The sequence below is a fragment of the Hemibagrus wyckioides genome, linkage group LG02, assembly GCF_019097595.1.
Source record: "Hemibagrus wyckioides isolate EC202008001 linkage group LG02, SWU_Hwy_1.0, whole genome shotgun sequence".
NCBI lineage: Eukaryota > Metazoa > Chordata > Actinopteri > Siluriformes > Bagridae > Hemibagrus > Hemibagrus wyckioides.
Window position 1 is genome coordinate 20,220,423 of NC_080711.1, and position 11,996 is coordinate 20,232,418.

At 38.7% G+C, this 11,996-nt stretch overlaps 1 protein-coding gene across 2 annotated transcripts; it reads left to right on the top strand.

Moving 5' to 3' along the window:
- Positions 1–8,224: 8,224 nt before the first annotated feature.
- Positions 8,225–11,716, top strand: LOC131369091 (uncharacterized). Of its 2 annotated transcripts, XR_009207234.1 has the most exons (6): positions 8,225–8,342; positions 8,970–9,290; positions 9,826–10,062; positions 10,405–10,490; positions 11,058–11,174; positions 11,350–11,716. XR_009207234.1 is itself a non-coding variant. In XM_058415530.1 (5 exons), the coding sequence occupies exons 1-5, from the start codon at positions 8,288–8,290 to the stop codon at positions 11,382–11,384; spliced, it is 765 nt and encodes a 254-aa protein (XP_058271513.1). In that variant the 5' UTR covers positions 8,225–8,287; the 3' UTR covers positions 11,385–11,716. The 2 variants fall into 2 exon arrangements, 1 of the variants encoding a protein (XP_058271513.1); XM_058415530.1 differs by lacking the exon at positions 10,405–10,490.
- Positions 11,717–11,996: the final 280 nt, after the last annotated feature.

The following is an 11,996-nucleotide window of genomic DNA, read 5'->3' on the forward strand; positions in this document are numbered from 1 at the left end:
CTTCCCTACAAAGAAGAACCCAGCCCCAGCAGGTGAGGAAGACGGACGAATGATCCCGGCCGCGAGGGAATCTTGAATATATTGGGTCATAGCCTCTCTTTCGGGTCCCGAAAGCTGGTAGAGCCGGCCCCGGGGAGGGGTAGTGCCAGGCAGGAGGTCAATAGCGCAGTCATATGGACGATGAGGGGGTAAAGAGGAGGCTCTGACCTTGCTGAATGCCATCCCCAGGTCATGATAATCGGAGGGTACTAAGCTGAGGTCAGGGGGTGGTTCGTCCATGTCAGACACATTGGTCGGAGGTACAGATCCTAGGCAATGGGCTAGGCAGTAGGTGCCCCAATCCAGAATACGGCCGCTGGTCCAGTCCACGTGAGGATTGTGCTTCCGGAGCCATGGAAAACCCAACATAACAGGAGCAAATGGTGAAGGGATCAGAAGAAAGGACAACCACTCTTGGTGATGTTCAGAGATGGTGACAAGCAAGGGCTTAGTGCGTTGGGAGGCATGATGGAGGACGTGGCCGTCTAAGGCCCGAACTTGGAGGGGCGAGAACAGAGGCACCGTCTCAAGGCCTAGTTGTTTAGCCAGGTTTTGATCCATAAATTCAGAGTCGGCTCCGGAGTCCACAAAGGCAGATAGGTCGTAGCCTCGCTGGTCAACTGAGATGTGGATCTTGAGCAGTGGCTTGGAAGGGACTGATGGTCGTAGGCTCGCCGCTGGCCCCTCTTTCAGCGACGAGCCCGGCCTTTTGCTGGACAGGAAGCGGCAAAATGTCCAGCCTCTCCACAGTACAGGCATAGTCCTGAGGCCCGACGCCTGTCCTTCTCAGCAGGGGATAAGTGACGACGACCGATCTCCATGGCATGGGAGAGAGGAAGGCTCCTGGATGCAGAGACAGGGAGGGTAGGAGAAGGCAGGGGGCGAGAGACAGTGGGTCGGTAGTTGGGTTGACCAAGACGTCGGGCTGACCTCTCAGTTTGGCGTTCCCGAATGCGTCGATCGATGCGGGTAGCCAGGGCGATCAAGCCGTCGAGGTCGGCTGGTAGCTCCCGGGCAGCGAGCTCATCCTTAACTTCAGAAACCAGCCCCCGATAGAAGGCATCGTAGAGTGCGGTGGCATTCCACCCGCTGTCGATGGCAAAAGTGCGAAAATCCACCGCATATACCGCCACGGTTAGGCTCCCTTGTGAGGCTTCAAAGAGGGAGCGTGCTGCATCCTGCTGGGGAGCAGAGGTGTCAAAGACCTTGCGGAGTTCATTGGAAAAAGACTCAAAGGAGGAGCAGAGTACAGACTGACGTTCCCACTCGGCGGTTGCCCAGAGCTTGGCCTTGCCTGACAACAGGGAGATGACATATGCTACCTTGGAGCGGTCTGATGGGAAGGAAGAGGGTTGAAGTTCAAAGATCACTGAGCATTGCATCAGAAATGCACGGCATAGTCCTGGTTCACCGGAGAAGCGTTCGGGGTGAGGCAGATGTGGCTCTCGAAGATGATCTGGTGAACTCGTGGGTGTCGTTGTCGCCGAGGGAGCTGAAGAGGGTGGAGTGACTGAAAGCTGATTCATGCGACAGATCAGTTCGTGTGTAGCCGAGGCGAGATCCTGGAGACGACGTTCGTGAGAGGTGGAGGTCTCAGCTAAGGAGCTTAGAAGGGCTTGCATGTTCTGTGGCTCTGCTGGGTCCATGTTGGCCAGATGGTACTGTCAGGGATGGCAGGTGAGGACCCAAATGCAGAACACAGTCCGAGTTCAAACTTAGAGTCTTTATTAAAAACGGCACAAAGAATGGCAGAGTTCTCAGTCAACTTCAATAGAGAACAGGTTAAACGTAGGACAGGCAGAGACATTAACAGCATTCAGTCCAATAATCCAAATCCAGAGGACAGGTAAAACATAGGACAGGCAGAGACATTAACAGCATACAGTCCAATAATCCAAATCCAGAGAACAGGTTAAACGTAGGACAGGCAGAGACATTACCAGGCAGACAGGAACAGAAGAAAAGGGCAGGATGCCGTCTCAGGAGCTCAAGGCTGACTGAAGAGACCATCTGGCAAGGAGCATGGACTGCTCGCTAGCTTATATAGGGCAGAGGAGCATAAAATGGCGGAAACCGGAAATGAGATCGCGAAACCGGAAGTTGCGTCCCGGAACCGGAAGTGGCCACACGGAACCCGGAAATGCATGCCTGACAGCCTCATCTTGCTTTTGTAGTCGTTCATCCCTCAGTACCAAGATCTCTATCAAGTACAGAAAGAAGACAGTTCTCTGGGCGAAATGAGAATACAGGTCATTTTTGGAGTCCTGTTGATTAACACCCAAGTTGCCATGGGTAGGTTTTACAGATTTATTATCTAATAATGCATGATTCTTTTACTTACTACATGTGCAGTTGTACAGTTTCAGCTTCATGGTCTTTTAGTGAATACTTCCTGTACATAAAATATAGAGAATGTTCTTCATCAATAAAATTATGATTTAATAAAAAAAACATAAATCCTAAGAAAATAAAGTCTAATTTATTTTAATATGTAATTTTTCTGATCCTACTTCTTTACCCTGTGCAAGATTTTCTTTTCCTTTCCATCATCAGTGTTAACATGATTAAAGGAGTCTTAAACAAATGCAGTTTTCACAGTGCAGCTTAGGGATTGGTGATCTGACAAAAATATTTAATCACAACACTTAAAGTCAATATGCTACTACAATATGATTCTACGATATTTGATATTTTGGGGATTATTTTGTGTGCTCATGTAAATGGTGCATCATTTATTTTATGTCAAGTTGCACAATTTTTGTGTATAATTAAACATCTAGTCTTTGGATGATATTTTAGGAAAAATTCTTCTTTAGGAAGATTTAACAGTTTGCTGAAATATAATTTTTTGTATAATTTAATCACCTGTGCTGTTATAATGTTTTTCCTGACATTTTATTCCAAAATTTACCAAATAAGTAAATAATCACTTAGATAAGATAAGTTTATAATAAGATTACACAGATCAGAGGTGTGTTTCAGTGTGTAATAATATTAACAGAATGACGATGATGATTTTTTTTCTCCCTCTGCAGGTTTGCTGTTTCAGGATCATGTTGTCTGTAGATTTAATGAGAGTAATCAGTGTTATGTAGCTGTGGGACAACATCTGCACCTGCAAATGCCCTGGGAGGATGGGTTTGACCTAAAGACAAACAATAGTTTCAATTTAAGATATAGAAAAACCCAAAGTCCACCACCAACACCACATCTCCCAAGATGGTAGTTTGTTAATGATAATAAAACTATGATACTAACCAGTGCAGAGAGGAACGACTCTGGAACATACACTTTAAACATCTATGATGTAGATGGGAGAAGTAAAGGCAGTTCTACTCTCCAGGTGAACATTGAAGGTAGGACCACACAACCTCTAATCACATCACACTACAATTTTATTTAAAATATATATAAAATATAAACATTTTTAAGATTTCCTTTTATATTTTAACTTTTTTATTCATGCAAATAAAGCCCAATCTAATTAAAAATGCAAACATGTAGACACTCATTTTTACAAAATAAATCTAGGGTTTTTGATTTTACAATTTAAATCTTTGTTAGACAGTAAAGAAGCTCTCAGGAGATCATTGTTCCTCTTCCTCTTTGTCTTTCTGTTCTGTTTTGCTATGTTTCTGATTTGTTCTTGCATTTTTGATTTGATAATGTGTTTATTGATTTATTCTGAGGTGTTTATCTCTAATCTGCAGCTCAGGTGTCCTCAGTGAAAGTGACATACAGCTGCTTGTCTCTTGGAGTCGTGAAAGTGAACTGTTCTGCTGATGGAGACAACCTCCGCTTCAACTGGACTTCTGATTTTATCGCACTCTCTCAGCTGGAGAACGGGACCAGCACTGTCATACTGGAACAAGACCATCAAGGAAACATCACCTGTAGAAAATCACGTCAGCCGTGGCCATGATACCGTTGAACTCCTCCAGTGTCTTGGTGAGTCTGTCTTTTATATAGAATGATTTTTTTTGTAAAGAAAGACAGATGTCTGGTAAAACATACTGCGTTTACCCCACTTGCACCCAGAAAAAATTCTGTCCAATCCCAACACATCCTGAGAACATTCTTACCCCCCCCCACTCCTGTAGAAGCTAGTCACTAACCCCTCCGACTCCCACAGACATTCTGAATAACCCCACCCACTCCTACAGAGATTTCAGACTTTTTTGAGAATGCCTTTTTTGAGTTCCACATGCAGTAAATGGTCTAATATTTATTTCAAAAGTGACATGTTGACATACAGAATTGATCCTAATGCTTAACCCTGTGCAGGCTTTTCTTTTCCATCATCAGTGTTAACATGGAGCTTTAAAGGAGTCTAAAGCAATCTGACAAAAATATCTAATCATAATGATCACAAAGCTTAAAGACAATATGATTCTACAACATTTAATACGTATTTACTTGTTTTTTTTATTGTGTGTATGTAAATGGTGCATCATCTATGCATCAATCATGCTTTGTATATTATTAAAATTTTAGTTTTTGGATGATTTTGGGCAAAACAGTGCAAATTTCATTGGGAAAATGGTTTTCAGAGAAAGACACCAGTTTGTTAAAATATAATTTATTTATTTTTAAATCTCCTGTGCTGTTATCAATATTGTTTGTCTGCCTTTGTTTCTCATTCTGCTTATCCTGAGCTCGGTTTGTGGGATTTTCATGGTACTAGCTGTCTTAGTGTTCTGCGTCTACAAGAAGGGACTAAGGAGAAAAGGCCTAAGGAGAAAAGGTCAGAAGGCATCTACACAGAGATGGCTCAAAATCAAATTACTCATATAAGATCACATATTAATTTTTTTGTGCTTGCGCTTGATCTGTATCTGTATGATCTTGTATAAATTGTACTTTATGATGATTTTATAACAGCCAATCATGTGTCAGGTGTAGAGGATAATAAAGCAGACAGTGAGTGTATTTCTGAATCTTTTGTGATCTTCTGTAGCATTATGTAGTTTAATAGATGTGTGTTTTGTTGACAGCCCCTTCTCAGGATGACAAGGAGCTTGTGTACGCGGAGGTCTCCCATACAGCCATGAACAGGACAAAGACAAGACCCAGTACGTGACTTTTGGTACATCAGTATTGAGACAGAATATAAGAAATCTGAAATGTTTAATGCTGTTTATTGTTGTGCTCTTAGTTATTAGTGCCAGTCAGTTAACCTTGTCTGGTAAGATCTTTTACATTTTAGCTAATAGTTGTTCTCCAAATCTGAGCCATGGAGTCTGAATAATCTGCAGATTATTTAGGAATTTATTTAGACCGAAGTGCAAAAGTGCAATAGAGCGTGACTTCACTCCCAGCGGTATGGATTCAGCGACTATATTTACACACATGCACACACACACACACAGTTTTGTGCTGCTTAGCTCTAACATACAAAACATATGTAAACTTTGCCTCCTCTCCACCCACAGCTAATGCTAATGCTAATGCTCAACCATATACTATGTACATGAATAAATTTAATTTAATCTGTGATTTCTCAGTGTGGTGTTGTCTTGTGGTTCAGCCCCAGTGCAGTACGAGGGTGTGGAGTACGGCACAGTGGTCACTTCCAACCAGAAGAAGAAAGAGGACGAGGTGCAGTACGGAGAGCTGGTGTTTAACACTCCTGCACAAAAGAAGAGCAAAGTGTCCAAAGTACAGGAAGAGTGTGTGTACTCAGGGGTCCAGCACAGTCAGTGAGTGACACAATCTCAGTCTGTTTCAGGATGAAGCATTAACATAGATTTTTTTTGTTTTTTTCCTTTGTACAGAGCTTTGTTGCTCTGATCATCCTGGTAGAGGAAGTTGATGACATTCCACCCATACAAACTAAACTCCACTTACAGTGAAACTATTTCAGTTTCTGGTTATGCAATTGCTGATTTTTTCAAGCTGTAAGTGTTTGTAACTGTTTATATGGAGTTTTACATGTGCTCACTGCATCCATGTGGTTTCCTCTGACCTCCCAAAACATGTCAGTTGGTGTATTGACTATCCTAAATTTCCCTGTGTGTGTGTGTGTGTGTGTGTGTGTGTATGAGAAAGAGAGATGCATTTCAGAAAACTGTTATAGTTTAGATATCTTAACAAATATCTTTATTCTTGTTTAGAAATAAAGGCATATATATATATATATATATATATGTTAATAATTGTTTTATGATTGAAGAGAAAATTAAAAGGAAGTTTCTTGTTGCAGTTTTAAGTGTTAACCCACAAAGCTGCAGCTTCCTAAGCAGATCACACATTGTTTGAGTTGCTCAATTTTTTTCAAACCAACATTTCTGCTTCTCTATTTAACAAAAGAGCTGCACATAAGAAGTGTCCATATTTTTATTTAAAAAAAAAAAAAGTCATGTGAGTAAAATAAATGATCAAAATGTCTAATTTTGTTCAGCTGTAAATAGACTTTCAGTTTGTGTGATGGCCAAAACTTTCAGTGGTGTTGATTTAAATGTCTGTGTCTTGTATTTTGTCAGGAGTTATTGGGACAACTGATTTATTTATTGTTGTCATTCCTATGTTGGTGGTGCCACGCCCTTTTCCTAATGTGTTTTCTTGATTTCTCACCTGTCCCTTGTTTTCCCTTGATGCGCTGCTTTATACATATTTGTCTTTCTGTCTTGGTCAGTGTCAGTCACATGTCATATGTGTGCCTTATGTGTTCATATTTTATTCCTGATACACTGTATTATCTATCACTATAAGACCTCAGTACATTTCCTTTTTGTTTCCTGTGAAATGATACCAAAAAAGGAATTTGTTCAGTTAGACTGTGTTTATGAGTGTGTGTGATATCGCGCCTTAAGAGTTAACGCCTGAGGTTTTACACGACTGTTAACTCAGGGGCAGAAACTTTTTTTTTGCAGGTGACTGGCTTTTTTTAAAAACGTGTAAATACAGATTTCAAAATTGTGTTACAATTTAATAATTAATGTAACTTATTTTTCTGTTATATTTCTTTGAGAAAATAATAAAGTCTTCTAGCTGGTGTGGCTGGTGGAGAGCAATTGCTGTGCTTTCTTCTATAATAAATAAATTAACATGTAAATAAATAAATGATGAATCATTCATCCCTAGTTGATTGAAGTATTTAATTATTCTTCTTTTATTATTATTATTATTAATAATAATAATAATAATAATAATAATAATAATAATAATAATAATAATATTAACATTATTAGTTTTAATTTATTCCTACCTTCAGGTCCTATTAAGATTAATATATCTGAAATAAACAACTTAGAAAATATCAACCTCAGGATTTCAGGATTAAATGGATATGTAGTACTAATAAAGGTAGATATAAATGCAGATTCTATTCATGATGTGCAAAAAAACTTAATATGTGAACCAGGATAACTAAGCAAAAACACTAGCACTGTCACTGACTTAAAAGATACAAACATGAGGACAAGGATGAGGCACACGGTAGCATCAGTAGCAAGACCAAGACACAATGACAAAACATGCACTTAAATGATTTGGAACTAAAGGAATGATCCAACAAAGGTGAGCATGATCATGGGGGAAATGGAAAACACAATAATGATGAGACAACAATGATGTGTTTGAATTTTAGGTATGATGACATCTAAAAAAGGACCAGGCTGTTGTGAGTGTAAGGATGCACTCGAAACAGGTGTAGCTGAATACATATGCAGATCTTTATTATCCAAATTGACAGGCAAGAATCGAAAGTCAATGTGGCAGGCAAAAAGGGTCAAAAGCGGTAAACAAACACTTTGGAACCAAAACCGAAACACAAACCGAAACTCTAGTTTAATCAGGAACAGGCAAGGATCATACACGGAATAATCAAGGCAATCAATGGGGAAACGCTCAGTATGCAATGCAGAGATCACAGTGAACAAAGGGCAGCGTGCTGTTTAAGTACCCAAGTACACTGGAAGTCAGTTCAGTACTTGGGCGATGGCTGCCTCTGGTGTTCTGGTTCAGTATGCTTCGTTACAGTGAGAGGTTTATTGACCATGTTTGACCATGTAAATAGGAGTGTGAAAAATATTTACTCAGACAAGACGACCAAACCACAGTGGTGCTCTACCACTTCCAAGTTTCTTGCTTAAAAGTCAAGAGGACTAGACAATGCACAGGACTTCCTCTGTTTCTCAGTAAATTATTTTTAGTGCTGTGAAAGAACTTCATCTTGCTTTTGTATTTGTTCTTCACTCAGTACCAAGATCTCTAGCAAGTACAGAGAGAGGACGGTTCTCTGGGCGAAATGAGAATACAGGTCATTATTGGAGTCCTGTTGATTTACACCCAAGTTGCCATGGGTAGGTTTTATCCTTTAAAAATGCATAATTCATTTATTTACTACATGTGTGGTTGTACAGTTTCTGCTTTATCGCCTTTTAGTGAACACTTCCTGCAATTCAGAAGTAGAGAATGTTGTTATTTATCTGTAAATGACTTCATCAATCAAACGATCTTACAGTAAAAAAATAAATAAATGAAAAAACATGAACTAAAGGCACTAAATGGTTGAATATAAATTTGAATAGAATTTTATTTTGCAGGCTTTTGTTTTTCATTGTCAGTGCTAACTTGTGGATTTAAAGCTTAGGCGATCTGGCATAAATATCTAACCACAATAATTAAAACAAATAAATAAAGAGAATTTAATTCAGGATAAATATTATTTTAATGTAATTTGTTTTCTATATTTTTGCAAAGCTGCTTCGAGACAATGTCCACTGTTAAAATAGATATACAAACAACACTGAAAATTGAATATGTTATTACAATATAATTCTATAGCATCAAATATATATATATATTTGTATGTTTATGCAATAAACTCATCTATTTCCTTTAATCATCTGTGCTGTTATAATGTTTTCCAGCCATTTTATTCCCAAAAGAAATTTAACCAATTGCCAAATTTTTTTCTTCCTCTGCAGGTTCACTGTTTCATGATCATGTTTTCTGTAGATTTACTCAGAGGAATCAGTGTTATGTAGCTGTGGGACAACATCTGCACCTGCAAATGCCCTGGGAGGATGGGTTTGACCTAAAGACAAACACTGGTTTAATTTTAAGATATAGAAAAACCCAAAGTTCCCCACTAACACCACGTCTCCCAAGATGGCTGTTTGTTAATGATAATAAAACTATGATACTAACCAGTGCAGAGAGGAGCGACTCTGGAACATACACTTTAAACATCTTTGATGTAGACGGGAGAAATAAAAGCAGTTCTACTCTCCAGGTGAACATTGAAGGTAGGACCACACAACCTCTAATCACATGAATCTGTAATAGTTTTAAAACACACTTCAACATTAGTCTATCTGAATTCATGCTAGAATGGTAAAACTGTCACAAATGATGAAACTCTGCTGAATTCTCAAATCCGATTTTTTGGAAAGTCTTTTCTTATAATAATAGTTGAGGATGTATTCATAAAATGTCAAATGAAAATTTATCCAGATTTGTTTTGCCAAACCACCACCACCATCATCATCATCAACATCAACATCATCATCATCATCATCATCATCATCATCATCATCATCATCATCATCATCATCATCATAGTGCAGGAATAGCCATATTCGAAGTTCCTGTGAAATACAGGCTAGAGATATATAATCAGTGAACCCAGGACTCTGACCTGCAGTATTAATGCATGCATGATGTCATTATCTAATAGGCTAACAAGACATGAAGCTAAATATCAAGATTAGCTGTGAGCGATGCAGCAGAGAGGAAATCATTAACAACAGTTATTACATTTCTACATTCTGTCATTTACAGCCAGGGTGTCCTCAGTGGAATTGTCCTACAGCTGCTTGTTCTCTGAGGTCAGGAAAGTGTACTGTTCTGCTGATGGAGACAACCTCCGCTTCAACTGGACTTCTGATTCAATCACTCGATTGGAGGATGACAACAAAACTCTCGTTCTGGATAAAAAGCATAATGAAAAAGTCACCTGTCATGTCGAAAATCATATCAGTCATAACCACAATTCCATTGAACTCCCAGAATGTGCCGGTGAGTTTTTTTTTTTTTTTAAATAATAAATTAACACTGCATTAATTTTTAACTATTGTCCAGTGCTTCTTACTTACCCGCACCGTCCACTTTATTAGTAACACCTGTACACATTTTGTGATCTCTGTGACTTTTACTGTGACAGTGTTGTTGCGACCAGATGAGCTGGTTTAGGAATTTCATAAACTGCAGATTTTCTGGGAATTTCAAACAAAATAGTCTTTACATCTCTCATCACGGTTATAAAAACAAGATGTTTCTGTCACCACTCACAGGATTATTTTTGTTTTTCACACCATTCTGTTTAAACTGTTATTGTAATACCCTCTACGTCTGTGAAAGGGGGAAATTATGGAACAGGAACAGGAGCTGCTGTTTCACTGCCCGTCTCTGTATTAACTGAACAGCAGGCACCCCTCCTCTCACAGGTAAATACTCTCAGGGAACAGTAGTCAATAACAGAGCAACAGACATAATTAATCACAAATATAAATACAGATAAAAGAAAAGTAAAATATAACACTTACATTTTCCGCAATATATACATTATATTTAATTCTATGACCACCACATTATATAGACTGTTGTGTGTGAAAATTCCAGGACTTGAAATATTCAACCCAGCCCAACATTCATGATATGGTTAAAGTCACAAACATCATTAAATTAATATTAATTAAAGTTTTTCATATATTTCCAGTTGTTCCTATAATGTGGACATTGTGCGTACTTACTTATAGAATGGTTATGGCTCTATTTACATATAACATGCAATTACAATTTTTTTTTAATTAGCCCAGGCTCTCGGTACTGACTTTACTAGATGATCTGCTTAATATGACCAGCTGCACACAGTCTTTTAGTTTCTGTAGTTTTCTAATATCCTCACATGGATGTATGTGCTGATCCCCTCCCTGAGAGAAATGATTACTCACTGACCAAAACAAAGCAACTCTCTCTCTCTCTCTCTCTCTCTCTCTCTCTGTCTGTCTTAGATTTCACCATTGTGTTTGTGTTCGTGTGGCTCTTCGAGGTCATCATCTTGCTGTCTGTGTTAGTGGGGACATTGTACATCTACCCCAGATTCTACAGGAAACAGAGAACACCAGAAAGTAAGACTTTAACACTTGCTAGCTTGGAAAATGTACATATTAAAGTCCATACCGAATTATAAAGTAGGTAAGATGTTGAAACAGAAGAGCATGAACAACTAGAAAACTGAATGTTAAAGCTGATGTAATGTCTAAAACCGATCACCAGAGGTTTATCTTTCCATCACAAAATCAGGACCAGGAAGCTCTGTAGACCTGGACCAGGATTAGAAGAGGCAGACTGTGGCTGATCTCCTCTACATGAACAGTCATCACTCTCCGTCTCATCCAGACTGAAACATGAGAAAAATGTAACTGTAACTATAACAGATGATTAACAGAGAAACTAAACTCACTTAAATGAACAACTTACTCAGGCTCATGATTCCTGCAGATTCACTGAAAAACTGAGTGCTTATTTTGCTTATGTTTTATTTCTAATATTCTAACCACAATTAATGCTTTGAATTTACTATTAAAATCCTAGCAACAATTTAATATGTTAAATATTTTTGAAATGTAAATCCAATTTTTGTGTCATATACTGTATACTACACGGGTGAATGCAGAAATAAATTCTGTTTGAGTTATTATTAATACGTTTAGTATTTTTTTAATCTAACACCTAAACACTCATGTTCTATACTGTTCTATAGTCTGAATATACAGTAGCATACAGTTAAGGAGGAACAATAGCAGGAAGAATGTAAAGGGCAATCCTTGACCACAGACACATCAAACAGATGCCCTTTGAAATGTCTGAACTGTCCAGGGTGTGTGTGGGTGTGTGTATGTATTTGTGCCCAGAGATGGCTTAGTACCTTGAACACAACCTGCAGAAAG